Source organism: Podarcis erhardii (assembly GCF_964252035.2).
Source record: "Podarcis erhardii genome assembly, chromosome: Z".
Lineage (NCBI taxonomy): Eukaryota > Metazoa > Chordata > Lepidosauria > Squamata > Lacertidae > Podarcis > Podarcis erhardii.
The window spans coordinates 28,413,068-28,430,064 of NC_138504.1; the positions used below are offsets into that span (position 1 = coordinate 28,413,068).

Here is a 16,997-nt window from a genome sequence, read left to right on the forward strand (position 1 = left end):
TCATCATTAGCAGTGGCACGATTGAGGACTCTTTTTTATAAGTGTTTTGGTTTTTGCTGCTGCTAACATAGGTAGCAACAACAGAACTCCTGTGTTGGCAATCTGGGGCCCATTTTTGTATCCTACAAATGGCAGGAATGGCAGAGAATGTTAAGCAAATTGGCCGTCTTTCTCTGGGAGAGGGAGAAAGCTGAGCACAGCTCTTCATTTTATTCTAAATTCACCCCAGCTGAAAATTTCAGCCCAGCACTGCATGGCAAAACAAGAGTGATGAGTCCAGTATGGATTAGCCTCCCTTAATTTTGTGCCCTCTAGATATATTCCTATCAGCCAAGGCCACCATGCTGGCTGGGATTGATGGGAGTTGTAACCAAAAACTAGAGGGCACCAAGTTGGAGAAGGCTGAATTAGGCCAGCAAACTGGGTTGTGTATACTTGCAGCCTGATCACCATCACTGTGAAAATCAAACATATAGTTCCATCCATTTAATAAACCTTTTGTAGCTACTTCAAGTAGATGGTGGGATGGTGGTGATATGGCAATTGCAGTTGGGACAAGGCAAATGTTCCTTTAAATTGGCATTAAAAAGGTAAAGGTACCCCTGCCTGTACGGGCCAGTCTTGACAGACTCTAGGGTTGTGCGCTCATCTCACTCTATAGGCCGGGACCCAGCGCTGTCCGCAGACACTTCCAGGTCAAGTGGCCAGCGTGACAAGCTGCATCTGGCGAGCCAGCGCAGCACATTGAACGCCGTTTACCTTCCCGCTGGTAAGCGGTCCCTATTTATCTACTTGCACCCGGGGGTGCTTTTGAACTGCTAGGTTGGCAGGCGCTGGGACCGAACGATGGGAGCGCACCCCGTCGCGGGGATTCAAACCACCGACCATGTGATCGGCAAGTCCTAGGTGCTGAGGTTTTACCCACAGCACCACCTGCATCCCAGCACCACCCGCATCCCAGCGTACGCAAAATGCCCAGAATCTTATACAGAGCTAAGCACACATTGTCTTAACAATTTTATAGTGGCGTTATTCACTTAAGCACCATTAACTAGGCCTATTGGGCACTGCCAAGTTCTTGTTCATCATATTCATGGGTAGGCAACCTAAGGCCCGGGGGCCGGATCTGGCCCATTCGCCTTCTAAATCCGGCCCACGGACAGTCCTGGATTCAGCGTGTTTTTACATGAGTAGAATGTGTCCTTTTATTTAAAATGCATCTCTGGGTTATTTGTGGGGCCTAGGAATCCGTTTGTCCCCCCCCCCAAAAAAAAATATAGTCCGCCCCCCCACAAGGTCTGAGGGACAGTGGACAGGTCCTCTGCTGAAAAAGTTTCCTGACCCCTGATCATATGCTGATCACACTGCTAAGCGAGGCATTCTGTCCAATCTTTAGTACCGTCCTAGATAAAACGAGAACTATTTTTCTCAAATGTGCCAGTGCAGTAGGGGTGAGATGAAGTTTTGGTACTTTTCTCTTCTAAGGTAAGCTCTTAAAAACCTAGTTGTGCAGGTTTTCAGTATGGTGAAGGGTGTGTGTTGGCTTGTGCCACTGCAGTCAACAATTACCCCTCCCATCTCTGCATCAGTTTTGCAACTCTGTTTAATATGTGGGCAGGTGTTATTTGATTGAATAAACATGCATGTGGCACTGAAAAATGAGGGAGTAAAGATAGACTGCCTGCCTGAAACATGGGGGAAGAGCAAGGTTGATTGGCTGATACGGCTACATGTCATGTCAGTTAGGAAGCTAAGCTCACTGCATGGATGAAGAACCTGTCTTTAAGATGCCATTAGTCTTGGTGACAATTTCGACACAAAAGGCGCAGCTCTGAAAGCTTGCCATCCAATATCACCTTGTCATGAAGGGATTCTTTCGTACAAAAAATGCTGGCAAAAGAATGCCATAAATAGATATAAATATCCCATTGTCTTATCCCTCCTCTTAAGGCCCAGGCCAGGCTTGCTACTCTGAGATACATCAGAGTGTTGTGGCCGTTCTCCCCTTGGAAGACAAGGCCTGCTTCAGCCGCCTTTTCAGATCCTGCATGTTGGGGGACTTGGGCCGAACAAGATGGAGCCCTCTGCGTTTCTCGCCATTGCAGCTCCCAATCATCCTGCTCATCTCTTGGCAAAGCTGCTTAAAGGCATCGTGAACCTCCTCAAAGTTCTCCCGTGCAGACAACTCGTAGTTAGTGCAGCCCAGCTCGTTTGCCAGCTGGAGGCCTTCTTTCACAGACACCTGCCTGGCTCGCAGCAGGTCTCCTTTATTGGCCATGATCAGCAGAGGGATGTTGGCATTGGGGTGGATCTTCCGGATATGCTGGTGCAAGGGGCGGATGGTGCGGTAGCTGTTATGGTCCGTGATGGAATAGACAAGCACAAAACCATCTGCCCAGTAGATGGACCGGTTTATTTGTTCCTGGCAACAGATAGTGTCACTCTCGTCCTGTCAACAAAACCAAAAAGAAAAAAGAAGATTTTGGTTGGGAAGGAACAATGGTGCCAGGGAGAATCAGAAGCTCAAACTAAACCAGCCTCCCCGATAACCGTCCATCTGCGACAAGAGAAGTAGTCTGGTAATGAACTGGCAACCAGTGTAGTTTCTTTGTCCCAGTAGTAAATTATTCTTAGGGCCCAGTATCATCACCCATAATGATTTGGAGGAGGAGTCTTCCCCTTTGGGGATTTCTGACCTGCTGGACTCAATGCCTTTTTTCATATACAGTGGCACTGCAGGTTGCAGACGCTTCAGGTTACAGACTCCACTAACCCAGAAATATTACCTCGGGTTAAGAACTTTGCTTCAGGATGAGAACAGAAATTGTGCTCCAGCGTCGCGGCAGCAGCAGGAGGCCCTATTAGCTAAAGTGGTGCTTCAGGTTAAGAACAGTTTCAGGTTAAGTACGGACCTCCGGAATGAATTAAGTACTTAAACTGAGGTACCACTGTACTGACTCCCCCCTACCCCCCAGTATATTGTCCCCTGTCCACCCTACAGAGAAAGATGTGAGCTGTGGCAATCTGTTATATTTGACTGGCAAATGATCCTCATTAGAAGATCATTTTTCAAACAAACATACACCTGTGAATACATATATATTTTCAAAAGATTAGCAGAAAATTGCAAAATGATGTCCACAGGCAACTGGAAATTTCCCTTTTGTTATATCTGATAGCAGCCCAGAATGAAATTGGTGCAATAATCGAAATGGAATGTGGCCTAATGAAAGATAAAGGACAGCGGGGGTTTTCTATTTTTTGCTTTAAAGGAAATGTCTTCTTAATCATTTATTTCAACCAGAGACACAAATAGTTACTGACCATGCACTTTTCAGACAGCATTTCATCAGCCAACAACCTACATTATCTCTTTCCTTTTGGCTTTCTCTTTCAAAGAATAATGAATTAGGCAAAACCGATGCCCTGTCTGAAGTATTCTCTGGATCTTCTCGAAATTATGAAAGCACAACTACCACTGCTCTACTTATGACACCCTCATCCATGCCAATAAAAGCTCTATTAATCTGGGTACAAAGAAGAACAAAATTACTTAGCATTTGGGCTGGAGACAAACTCCAACTTTTCCAAATATATATTTTTTAAATTGTGTGATGGAACTGTTCTTAAGAATCCCTCTCCCCTGTCATGTCTGCACTCAAAATGGCCCAGTTATCTGGTTGCATGTAATATTACATAACCAATATCCTACTTTAAAAGCTTTGGCCCCTTTAAAAGCTCATTTTTAAGAGAGTTGAAAGTAGTATGATCGGGAGGCGCTGTTTCTAGCTGATAAAGATGAAAAGTCCTGAGGCTTAAATTTGCCCAGAAGTCCGTAATCCTTGGCTCTCAATTTTCATTACCAAGAAAAATGCACTCTGTGGATCCTCAGAGGCACTTTCCCATCATACTAATCCCAGTGATTTTGTAGTTATTATCCCTGCTACTGAAAACTGGCCCTGCTTCTGAGCCATCTGTGATAAACCCTGGATCAAATTAAGTCCTAGATCAAATTAAGACTTTCTAGCCTTACCCAATATGGCACCCTCCAAATGTTTCTGACTCCAACTCCCATCAGTCTCAATCACTATGGCTGATGACTAAGATGATGGGAGTTTTGTTCAACCATGTCTGAAGGGTACTAGGCTGGGGAGGTTGGTGCATACCCCACACAGACACACCTCTGATCAAATAGGTTGCAAAGGCTTTTGAAATGTGAACAAAAATCATTGTGTGTTGAGTGTCTACAAGAGCAGTAGCAATGCTTCTTTCTTTCCACCTTCAGAAGTACTGTATCCAACCCAAGTCTGATCTTTCTACAGCCAGCTGGTGACGGAAGGTTGTCTCCTGTTCCTCAGTTACCAGCCACAATTCTGTTGCCTCTCTATATCAGGGATGGGGGACCCTGTGCCTCTCCAGATGTTGTTGGACTACAATTCCCATCATTCCTGAGCATCGGTCATGCTAGGGCTGATGGAAGTTGCAGTCCAACAACACGTGGAGGACAATAGTTTTCCCATCCTTGCTCTAGGCCAGGAGTGCAGAAACTTTGGTCTCCCAAATGTTGCTGAACTAGTGAACTACAATTCTATTCAGCCTCAACAAGCATAGTCAGTGGTTGGGGATTATGGGAGCTGTAATTAAGCAACATATGGAGGGCCAACAGTTTCCCACACCTGCTCTAGGCAATGTGGATTACTCTAGTTTGTCTAATTACACACTATAACTCCTAGACCTAGTTAGCTTTCTAGTATATTTTGTTTATTTCCTTAAGGCACCATTGTACCTTCCCTCCTTGTCCTTTTGCCCTTCATAACTCCTTAAAATTGCCTGTGGGGGTTATTGTGTGTGTTGTGACTTAAAGGGAACTTCATCCCCCCATGCCTAGGCCATTTGGCTTCACATCACGTGTGTGTATCAGAGAGACTCAAAAGAGAAAAGCATGCTACGTTGGGCTCATTGCGAGACAGAGGAAAGCTGGATGCTCTCTTCACCTTCCCTCTGAGGTATTTGTCTTGCACCCTCCAATGTCACTTCTTCCCAAATGAAACATAAGGGAAGGGTGGTGGCCGTCTACTTGAGCTCCCACCCTTGGCATAGCTGCTGTACCCTGACTGGTAGTCATGGCAGAATAATGGAAATTTAAAACAGGGGCACCAAGCCAACCAATGTTGCTGAACTCCAGCACTCTGACCATTAGCTGTGATGGCTGAGGTTGATGGGAGGAGGAGTTCAACAACATCTGAAGAGCATCACATTGGCTACTTCTACATTAAGACTTCTTTTTAAACATCTCAACATTAAAAAGCCATTTTACCTCCAGTGAAACGAAGGGTGTATCCTGAACTTGCAAAGTGAGCTGCTCTCCATCGATGGTGAATTTCCTGGAATACAGTGCACCTGGCAAAAAAGAGAGATGACAACCGGATGGATACATGGAATATTTCCCATCAGAGCCTGCACAAGCCAACTGGTAACTAAGCAAAAACCTGGGGCAGCCATGCTCCAAGAGTGTCTCCTTATGCTCTGCAAATGCTTATTGGCAGAGAGAGCTGGTGCCTGCATTTTTGGACATGGTACACAGGGGGAATTTAGAAGTTCATAAGCTGGGCTAAATTCTTTTTGCACTAAAAGATGTGAGAGTGAGCCCCAAGTTGTTCAGAGCACATGCATGGATATAAATAGGGAAGAAGGATTGCAAAGACAGGTCTGGTAAGGGAAGGGGTTGGGACAGTCAACCACTGCATCAGGGGACATAAAAACATATGCTTGATCATTGGGTTGCAAGGTGGCAGTGTGAAACCTGTCACCGCACGCAGAATTCAGCTTTTGGCATATATTGGGAAGTGTTAGGGGAAAAAATTACTTCCCCATATTTAATTCCCCCCCCCCTATTCTGAGTGTGGTAATGGATGCAAAATGCAGATTTGCTAAAGGATAGGCTGCAAGGCAGCCTTGTCTTCACTATCACTACAACAAGCTGACATGGTTGTAAGTATGCGTCCTGGAACACACCCACCCACCCACCTACCCCCACGCAGGGGGTAGCTAACCTGGAGCCCTCTAGGTGTAGTTGGACTACAACTCCCATTATCCCTGACCACTGGCCATTGTGACTGAGACTGATAGGAGTTGGGCCCAGCCAACAGCTGGAGGGCTGCAGGTTTCCCACCCCAATACATATTTGTAGTGCCCCAATGCCATTGCTTTCAGCAGCAGCCTGAGCAGGTGTAACATTTCCTACTGTGGAGACAGGCTGCTGTTAAAGGCACAGAAGTACCACCAGTTAAAAATCTGGAACAGTTATGCTTTAGGAAGTACATTTTCGGATTCACTTGAGATGAAAACTTCAGTCACAAAATGTCTATCTCCATCTCTAAGTATGCTTCCACTCTGATCTGATATTTTTTTTCTGGTGCACTTGGTAAAAGGTTGCAGCTCATGTTTCCACCAGGTAGTCATTTAGCACTTACCAAAGCACTGGGGAAGCTTAGCCCAGTGAGAATAACTTCTATGGACCTTTGCCAACCTGGTGCCCTCCAGAGGTTTGGTACAGTTGTGCAGAGAGTTGCAATCCAAAATGTCTGGAGGGGCACCAGGTTGGATAAGGCTGTAGGATTTGGTTCATGGAAGGAGGTGTTTCTCTTCTGTGGAAGACGTTTGTTTTGAGCTCATCAAGGCATTTTACAGTGAGATAAATTCCCCATGGCCAAGTTTCCAACATCTGGATTTGATATTAAAAGAACATTGTTTGTGCAAATAAATCTAAGAATGTGTGTACAGTACTTCTACTATTCTAGGTAAAAGACCCAGTATAGTGTAGTGCAGGAATGTTCAGGTTGGTGAGAAGGGGTCCTGGCATGCACCCAGCCTCACAGCAGCACAGCTGTTACCTCCTCCCAAGAGAGGAAGGAGCAACGAGGTGTGTAGGTTAGCACAGCACGGGCGCATCAAGTGGGAGCACCAAACTGGTTCCACCGATGCAGCCAAACAGTGGCAATGTCCCTGCTGCCCCACACCTCTCTTCGTAACTGGCAGTGACCCCACTGCCAGGCCAGGTGCGTGGTGGCTCTGCTTCTAACTGATTGGTCCTGGTGGTGTAGTGGTTAACAGTGTTTGGATTATGTTTCCAGAGAACTGGGTTCAAATCCTTCCTCACCCATAAACAGCATTGCAAGGATCTCTAACCTTACCTCATGCAGCTAGTTGTAAGAGAGGTATGGAGAACCTGGGGCCCTCCAGATGTTGCTGCACTGCAGCTTCCACCATCCCTGGTCATCAGCAAGCTAGCTAAGGCTGATAGGAGTCCATCAACATCTGGAGAACCACAGATATCCCCTATACCTGTTGTAAATGGGAAGAACCATGTGCAGGATCTTGAGCAACTTGGTTCAAGGGCTGGGGGATAAATTAATTTTATAATAATAATAATAATAATAATAATAATAATAATAATAATAATATTATGAATAAATTATTTTCTGGTAGTGATCATAGTGTTGACTCTGATATTGGTGGTGGTACATAGCCATCATGATCACTCATCTTCTCAATGGGAGGAAGCATTCAGTCACACAGATTTGTACTTGCAGATTGAAATGGTACACTCCAGACACTGTTTTACTGCATCACCAGACCAGAGCCTTCCCCTGAACTGGTTTTAAGTAAGAAAGCAGGCAGATGGGTTTGGAGAAATTAAGTCCTGGAGGTGGTGATGCAGTGTCCCATTTGCTCTAATGTGGCAGCTCTTCTGGGAGCCCCGTGGCTGCGGCACTTGCCCCACCATGCTGAGTGCTGGCACCAGGCCTGACTGGAAGAGTGAATACACAGGCAGGAGAAATGTACCTGGCTTGGAGCTGACACCATTTTATAAGTAGCCTATGAAACAAAGTCCAGACAGCATATTATTCCACTTCCATAACACATCAAAAGGAGATGTCTGGGTACTTCCAGACACTAATCATATTTGGCCCTACCCTCCAGCAATGGGAGAAGAAGTATTTCTCCATGGCCTCAGTTATATATGACCACCTGTTTCCGATCTATAACATATTTGCTTCTGCTTGAAGGATTGCTGAAGGGATGGTTGCTTAATGGAAAAAGCATGCAGCTCCCAGCAATGCTTCTCTAGCAGCCAAATCTTGGAAACATAGAGATTTGAAGCACAAATCCTGTGCATGGTTACACAGAAACAGAAAGAAGCACCAACAAATCAAGTACATGAGCAAAAGATCAGCCCGTTGACAGCCTTAAGAGCAAAGGAGAGGAATGAAAAGCCCAGCAGTGCATTTTAATCAGATGAAAGGGACAGAGCTAGAGGGGCAAAGTTTCCAGTTTTTCATTTATCAGTCAGGAGGGAGAATTGACATTTGATCACTCCAAGAGTCTTGTGGGACCTAAACAACAAAAGGCTGCAAACCTACATAGGTTGATTTAGAACCCACCCACTGCATTTTGGGTGGGGGGAATATGTGGTGTCCAGGAAAGGTGTCATAGGACCGCAGCCAAAGTGTCTTGTGGCACCTTAAAGGTAAGCAGCTTTCATGGACTAGGGACCACCTCATCAGATCCATAAAGAGTTAATCCTGAGTTTGGAGATGCCTGTCAATCTCTTGGATACCACAAGTCTCCTTTTGCTGCAACAGACTTCAGCTGTGGAATTTGCCATGTCCAGAAAAGTTACTTAAAACTTTTGATTTTGTCATGGGCCCTCCTTCCTTCAGCAGCCAATTATTTTTACTGGATTCTGTGCAGTTTTTACTGGCTCCTGTTTAGTCTTTGTTTCCTTGCTGGGTCATCACTGGCCTTTGTCCCCTGCCAATAGCCCATCCAGCTAGCTCTGCTGAGCTGCCTTGGCTCATGGGCATAACTAAACCCAGGGGGTTTCTGTGATCGGCAAAGTTTGATCAAACCTTGATTAATTCTCACTTTTACTAAATCATAACACATTTAAGGGGATCCAGTGTTGCCCCCCATCTCATAACATATCAAATGCTTTAAAAAAAAAAGCTGGGGGGACAGTTGGCAGAGTCACCTTGTTGTTATTAAATGTACAAGGACAGGCTAAGCTGCCATTTTGCTGGTCAACTGACAAACCCACTTACATCTATTTCAGTCTTGCCCTTTTTGAACAGCGCTAAAAACAGAAATAAAGTCTATATTTCAGGTTGGTGCTTTTTTAAACACAGTGTTCATTTCCACTGCTTGTTGAAAATGGAGAGCTGGATAATGCTTGGCCCTCTGTCCGTCAATGGAAGCAACGATCTTTTGATCCTTTTTCTTTATAGGAAGTGTGTCAGCCAGACTCATTCCTCTGATCCTATTCTGCTAAAGTGAATAGAGTATTAGCTTAAGAAAAGGAGCGGGGCTGTAAATAATTGGGCTTTGATTTATTGTATTCATAGCCAGGGGCAGTTCACTGAAAGTATGCACATTTTAGACAGCGTTTTAGCATTTTCTTTTGTCAGTGATCCACAGCACTAAAAGAAAAGAAGGCTGGCTCTGGAACAGTCTTCCCCAACCTGGTGCAAAAATCCCATCATCGTTGACTATTTGCCATGCTGGCTGAGATTGATGGAAGCTGTAGTTTGCAGGATCTCAAGGGTACCAGGTTGGGGGAGGCTGGTTTAGAAACATAAGAACATGAACCCAGCAATTAGCCTATTCAACCCATCGAGTGAGGGACCGAAGGAGCCAGGTATTAAAAGTCAGAGCAGCCCCAAATCCTTTGGCTGGGTGACCTATGCAAACAACAACAACAACTAAGCCACATGGCAAATTAAAATCTTTATTTTCCAACCATAAGAGCAATAGCAATCCATTCACCTGACTCGACCTGTATATTTTGACCACATGACCCTTCGTTCTGTCCCCAGGACAGTTAGACACAAATACATTAGTTTTAATGATGTAGCGTTAGAAGGTTAGACGTACCGGTATTGGCCTCATAGTCTCCAATAAATCTCTTGGTGAGGAAGCGTACAATTAGGGCTGCAAAACAAGGGAAAAAATGCCGCTTTTTAGTCAGAGTTAGAAAATGTCAGAAACTGCAGCCGCAGGCTCAGAGTGGTAATTAAACACCTGCTTTCATTCCATGTGCTACACACATTTCATTGACAATAGTGCTAGATGGGAACATGTTTAGCAACGAAAGACCATTGCTCCAGACATGTGCAATGCAGTCAAGAACCACTCCTCAGTATGCACCAAAGTTTTGTGACCACAAGAGGCATCACATTTTTATTTATTTATTTATTTATTTATTTAGATTACTGCAATGTGTTATACGTAGGGCTGCATCTGAAGCTAGAGCAAAATTCAGCAGCCAGATTGCTCACCTGGGCAAGATGGTTTGAAAATATTACACTGATCCTAATCCAATTCCACCGGCTACCAATTAATTTCTGGGCCCAATTCAAAGTACTGGTTTTGACCTATAAAGCATTAAATGGCTCAGTACCTCAAGGACTGCCTGCAAACATCATCATCATCATCATTGCTTTCTTCCCCTGGGGCTATACAAGGGTACGCATACCCCTAAACATTTTGTGAATCTTTGTACTTTTGTCCATTTACTGTATTTATTTTTTCCAATGTGAACTATAAAATGGTGGTTTTCTTGAGTCAAATTGAGAGTACCCCTAAACGTTTTTTTTTAAAGAAAAAGGCAATAATAATAATAATAATAATAATAATAATAATAATATATTTATACCCCGCCCATCTGGCTGGGTTTCCCCAGCCACTCTGGGCGGCTCACACAGGAATATTAAACAGAACAAAACTTCAAACATTAACAGCTTCCCTAAACAGGGCTGCCTTCAGATGCCGTCTAAAAGTCAGAAAGTTGTTTATTTCCTTGACATCTGGTGGAAGGGCGTTACACAGGGTGCGTGCCACCACCAAGAAGGCCCTCTGAGTCTCTTCTTCATGTGCCACCTTCACAAGAGGTCTGGAGAATGGCAACATGAGAATGGGCCTTTTCAGTAGTGGCTCCTCATTTGTAGAAGGCTCTCCCCAGGGAGGTTCAGCTGTGGTTTCAATACACACTTTTAGGTGCCAGGCAAAAAAGCATTCCTCTTCATCCAGGGCTTTGGCTGATTGACATCCGATGCTGTGGTGGTGGTGGGATTATTGGGTTTTTTTTTTTGGTTTTTATTACTTATTATTGTGTTTTTTATATTGTGATTTTATGTTGTGAACTGCTCTGAGATCTACCAGTATAGGGTGGTATACAAATTTAATAAATAATACTACTAATAAATAATTTAATAGTCTCATTCTCAAAGTGTCTGCCCCAAAACAAAACTGCATTGGGTCTCCCAGGGCCATTTCATGCATTACACAGCAGCAAACCTTGGTTTCCCAACAGGTTTGCAATCAAATGGGAATACTACTCAGACACACCTATATGTGTTTTTGAGTAACATTTGCATTTGCGAATGTCTTGGTCATGTTCAGGGAAGAGATGTAGTTCTGCTTCCCATGCAAAAGGTTCAAACTCTAGCATCTCCAGGTAGGAAAGATGCCTGCCTGAAACCTTAGAGGCAATTTAGACAGTACTGAGCTAGATAAGCCAATATTCTGACCTAGTATAAGAAAAGCTTCCTTTGTTGGGAAGGCCATAGTTTAACGGTAGAGCACATGTTTTGCATGCAAAAGGTCCCAGAAAGAGCATGCAGGCAACTCTCTGTTTGTGTAGAGGGTGACTTCCAGGTCATTAAGCGCATCAGCGGTTGCATATAAGCCTGCCCTGCCCTGCCCCTGAAGCCCAAAGCAACCCACGTGTTGGCAGCCATGCATCAATCGAACATACACAAAATGGTCACTGCCTATATTCAGGAACTGCTGTGAGAGGCCCCAGAGACTTTCTGAAACCTTGGAGAATCACTGCCAGCCAGTGTAGGTGATATTGAGCTTGATGGTCTCACTCAGGATAACAATTATGCTTTCAAGGGTAACCCCTAAAAATGCTTAATGTGTGAAGTGGCCTTCAAAAATATTTGACATGACTCTTTAAAAATCACAGTATTTGTCTATGGTTTTCTTATCACTTTGCTGCAAACACATTTTCTAAGATGCCGCCAATATCATGAGAGCTAGAAACTTGAAAAGTAATACCCAAACTCTTCAGGGTTCCATATATTGTCACAGAAAAATGACTCTTAGGCCATCATCTCCTGCCCTCATTAGTACAATTTCCATGTAGCACATGTAATAAATTATTTGTGGCTAACAATTTGGCTTGGCCTGGTGACTGCATTACAGGTATGCAGCAGATTAAGCCATTCACGACTGAGGGGAATTGTTCATGAAGTATTAGTCCCTCTTTCTGATTCCCCCCTCTCCCCCGTGAAGTTCTTCTAGAGAGACAGCCTAAGTCCCTAAGTGTATTTACAGAGTGTAGCATGGAAATGGATATATTAACCCAGACGAAAAGTCACATAATTAATCTACAAAGGAAGCAGCAATCACAGCGTGAACTTTCAGATTTAAGCTTAACTGTATTCAAAACAGAGCACATTCTTACAAAACTAACCCATATGCATTGTAATGCAAACCCACTCATAAGTTCAATGGGAGTTACTTTCATAGACATGTAAACAGACTGGCAGCCAAGGACATCATTCTGCTAGCTGCTTTTAAGGCTATATGTCTGCTATAAAACTCCCATCTATTTGTTTTCACATTCACATTTATCGTCTTTTTCATGGCTTTCTCACGTTCCTGCATTTGGGAGTCTGGGACACTAAGTTTTCCACCACTGTCTCCCTTATGTTAAGTGGAATTCCCATAGCGCCTTTCAACCCAACTTAATATTATGAGGAAATGAACCATGTGACATGCACACACACTTCACATCTATTGCTTACCGCAGGACGGAAAAGCAACAGCAGACACCCACCGTTTTTATGCAACCTTTTTTGATGCAATGAGCTAGCTAAAGGTGGAACTACTCAATGCTGCCACCCAAACACAGTGTTCCCTAACACTGTCTTTTGTTTTGCACACCAACTCCATATCAGCCAGAATTGGAAAACAAACCTCAAGAAGGAACCAGGCTGGTGAAGGCGGAATTTTGCAAACAACAGGCATACTCCGTAGGGCGAATGGGAGTTGCAGCCCAAAACTTCTGAAGGGCACCAAGTCGGCAATGTCACGGTCAATGTAGGTTTGGGAGCTCACCTTTGCTAGGGTAAAGTGTAATTCCATCTTCAGTGGTTTTCAGGCAGAAGATGAGGCCCAATGACTTGTGCAGCAACAACCTAGGGTGTCTCCCTGAATTGTCTGCAATGAGTAAGGGTCCTGTGGCAGACCTGAAGAGCATCCCTCCACCACATGGGAGAATCCGTGGATATGAAATATTATTGTAATATGACTGCTATACCATAAGGACATAAGAGCCCTGCAGAATTGCTCCAGCCATAATAATTTTTGTTTGCTCTTTTCATGCCTCCCCTACTGCCTCCCCTCTTTTCATGCCACCCCCTACAGCGGGGTGGAGTGGGGGGGGGGCTTTCCCTGCTTTCACTCCTCTGTACAGAAATCCCAGCGTATTGCAGAGCATTTCAGGGCCTATTCAAGGGTGGGTGGCTTATTGGTGGTAGGTAGGGATGGTCAGGTAAGTCCATTTCAGATTTTCTCATTTTTCCCATTCTTACAGTTCCACACCATGTTCTGGTTTTAAGTCACATTTGTTTGTTGCTTTTTAATGTGAATCTCTCCTAACAGACACACTTGTATCTGTCTATTACACATTTCCCCAATAAATTTCCCTTAATATATTTTTGTATGATTTTTTTTTTTTTTACTAATAAATGCATTTTTATGCATGGTTTACCCAACTATATGCATTTTTGTACCCACTGCTTGGATGGAGAACCACACTGTAAAATTTAGAGAAGAGCGAATTTTGAAGGGTAGCTGTGTTTAAGGTCTCTTGTCCCAGAAAGCGCAAATTAGGTAGGTTCACCTTTAAATGTGAAGTGAATCTAATTTCTGCCCATCCCCAGTGGTGGGTAAGTGCCTTTACTTGTGGAGCAAAAGATCGCTAATTCTCACTCTGAGCAAGGGGGCCATATATTCAACTAGGAATGCAGTGCAACAGTAGAGCACATGCTAAAGGGTCCCAGGTTCAAGTCCTGGCATCTCCTCTTTAAAGCAGGTGATGGAGAAAACCTTCCACCAGGTGACACCCTTGAGAGCTGCTGACAGTACTGGGCTAGATGGGCAACTAGTCTGACCCGGTATAAGACAGCTTCCTCTCCCTCTTCCATACATTCATTTCATGCAAAACACTGGAGGAGCCAGACCAGCTGCATCTCACTTGGGGCTGGTATCACAAGTCAGCACAGTTGGGCATCTGCACTCTGCAGGAAGGGGGCCCTCTAACACTGCTACAGTGAAGGAATGGTGTCATGAAGGAGAGGGGCCCCTGGAAGAGGTCTTGCCCAAGGACCCTCGCAGCCGACCCTAGGCTCACCATGTGAACTGACAGAGTAATCTAGAACACCCCAAACTCCATGCTGCAGGGAAAGCCTGGCAGCAGTAGCCCAGCCCTCTTTCAAGAAAGTTTCTCTACCATGGTGGATCCTCTCATTGATGAAACCTTGATAAGCTTCCGGTGAAACCCCGTGCAACATAATACAAAATTTGCTAGTGTAGGCCAGTGCCAACGAACCTTGACCTCCCCCCCCCCATTCATCTGCCTGAAAATCTCCAGGCATTATATTTCATAGCGGCATGGGGGTGGGGGTGGGAATCTGATCTGGTTAACCTTTACATTTTGCAAGATAAACATGGGCTCGGATCATTATTTCCATCAAATATTAACATAAAATCAGATGGCAGATGTGGAGAGAGGAGAGGGAGGGAGGGAGGGAGGGGGAGAAGGGGGGGAGAAAGAAAAGACCAGGCTGCCTCCGCAGCAACTTCTGAAGACTTACCCGTTTTGCCAACGCCGCTGCCACCCAACACAACGAGCTTGATGACTTTGTTGGCTGCGCAGTCCTGGACAGGATGTTCAGGGATGGGAAGTAATAGGAAATTTGTGGAGTAATGTGACATAGTATTCCTAGGTAGGAAGGGCATGCCAGTGGAGGAGACCTGATGAGCTCTGCTGATGGGGTAGGAAGAGAACAGAGCAAAAAGCACAATTCCCCCTTGCCTCTCTCTTCTCTTGTGCCACCCTGACAATGGAATCTCCCGGCAGTTTCATTGAAGCAGCATTTTGGAGGAAGAAAAATAGAGCAGCCGCCAGTCCCCTCTCCCCGCAAAAGATTGTGCTCCGACAGGCAGAGGGGAACGTTTTGATCATCCCCAGTGAAAACTGACTCCTGCATTCCTCAGCCAATCAGAAGTCAAAACATGACATTCCATTACTTGGGACATAAAGTCCGGGCCTCACAGTAAACTGCACTCATTTTCTGCCATTTTCACTCATTCTTTTTCTTCGCTGACCATTTTACTGGTTTAAACTTGGAACTAAGCAGGAGGAGATTATATCAGGAATAACATTTTGGGTGGGGTGGGGATAGGGAGAAGAAAATAAAATTCGCTTTGATGTCTTGCCACTGGGTTCTGAGGGGCTTCGTTTTGTGCTGCAGAAACTTTTGTTAAATAAGCAAAACCACAAACACTGAGGGAGGTTGCTCTGGAACAATGCTTCCAAGTTGGATGGAGGCACCCACTGAGGCTACAAATTTTAATGGGTTCATCAGCACAATTAGTAATCGGAAATAGATATTGGCCATGAGTGGACTCTGAGGTAGGTCTGGTCCCCTTAAGAGACTGTAGGTAGCAAGGGATGGGTGAATTTGTCATTTTAAATTTCTTATTTTTCCCAATCTTGAGTTCAGTTTTGCACATTTACACATCATTTTGCAATTAAAAAAATAAATACAAAACCCCCTCATGAAAATTCACCAGCTTTTTAGTACAATTTTCTCCAAAAAGATACACAATTTCATATGCAGTTTTGTCGCAGCATGATTTCTGATAGGAGTGAGACCTTGTCAGTATGTAACAGCTGTGTTCAGAGACCTGCAATGCTTGCCAATCTGCCACCAGGCCAAGTTCAAGGTGTTACTATTAGTAGAGAAAAAGTGTAACAACTTGGGACCAGTTTACTATGAGATCGCCTTACCCCATATGTGCCCACTTGACTGCTTCAATCTGCAGAATTGGCACTACTACAGGTGCGACATAATACCTGCACAGCATTTTAAAAACTCTATTTTTTACTGTGGCAGCAACGGCACTTTGTGACTCCCTGCCTATGGATAGCAGGCAGTCACTGTTATTATATTCTTTTCCATGCCTGCTGAAGTCATTCTTATTTAGACAAGCCTGTACAGATGGTTAGAAGGTTTGTATAATTTATTTTAGTCTGTTCTATTGTGGTATTAGCTTTCTGTATGTTTTAAGTTATGGTTGTAAACAATTTTTCAGCAATGATTTTATTATTTTCTCTGTTTTGTAAACCAGGCTGGCACTGCAAATAAATCAATAAATCAATAAAAAATATACACATTTTTGCAAAGCTATTTTGTCTAACATGCTACATTTTTTATATGTTATTTTGAACGATGCATGTATTTCTATATATTCTCTGACCTAATACGTGTGTTGTTCTACACATTACTGGGCTGGAGTACTGCATTTCAAAATACAGTGTGCGTTATTGAAGGACAGCTGCACATGGGTTTGTATTTTGTTTCAGCAAGTGTGAATTAGACAGGTTCGGTTTAAATGTGAACTGAGATTCTCTCCTGTGCTTAGCTGTATCGAGTGTTAGTCATACTCAGAGTCAAGCCACTGAAATTAATGAACACAACTGACTTAATTTTCTTAGATTTACTCTCAGTTAAGACTCAGTTGGCTACAATTTTGCTTCCCCAGGTACCAGCCCAGGTACCAGAGGCTAGAGCAGGGGTAGGCAATGATGTGCCCTCTAGATGTTGTTTGGCTGCATCTCCTATCATCCCTGACCATTGGGC

At 44.2% G+C, this 16,997-nt stretch overlaps 1 protein-coding gene across 1 annotated transcript; it reads right to left on the reverse strand.

Annotated features, from left to right (window-relative positions):
• Positions 1 to 1,363: 1,363 nt before the first annotated feature.
• Positions 1,364 to 15,379, reverse strand: LOC309334208 (ras-like protein family member 11A-like). The gene is made up of 4 exons (XM_081848388.1): positions 14,946 to 15,379; positions 9,934 to 9,990; positions 5,318 to 5,400; positions 1,364 to 2,449 (listed from the first exon to the last, which is right to left on the reverse strand). The coding sequence occupies exons 1-4, from the start codon at positions 15,088 to 15,090 to the stop codon at positions 1,982 to 1,984; spliced, it is 753 nt and encodes a 250-aa protein (XP_081704514.1). The 5' UTR covers positions 15,091 to 15,379; the 3' UTR covers positions 1,364 to 1,981.
• Positions 15,380 to 16,997: the final 1,618 nt, after the last annotated feature.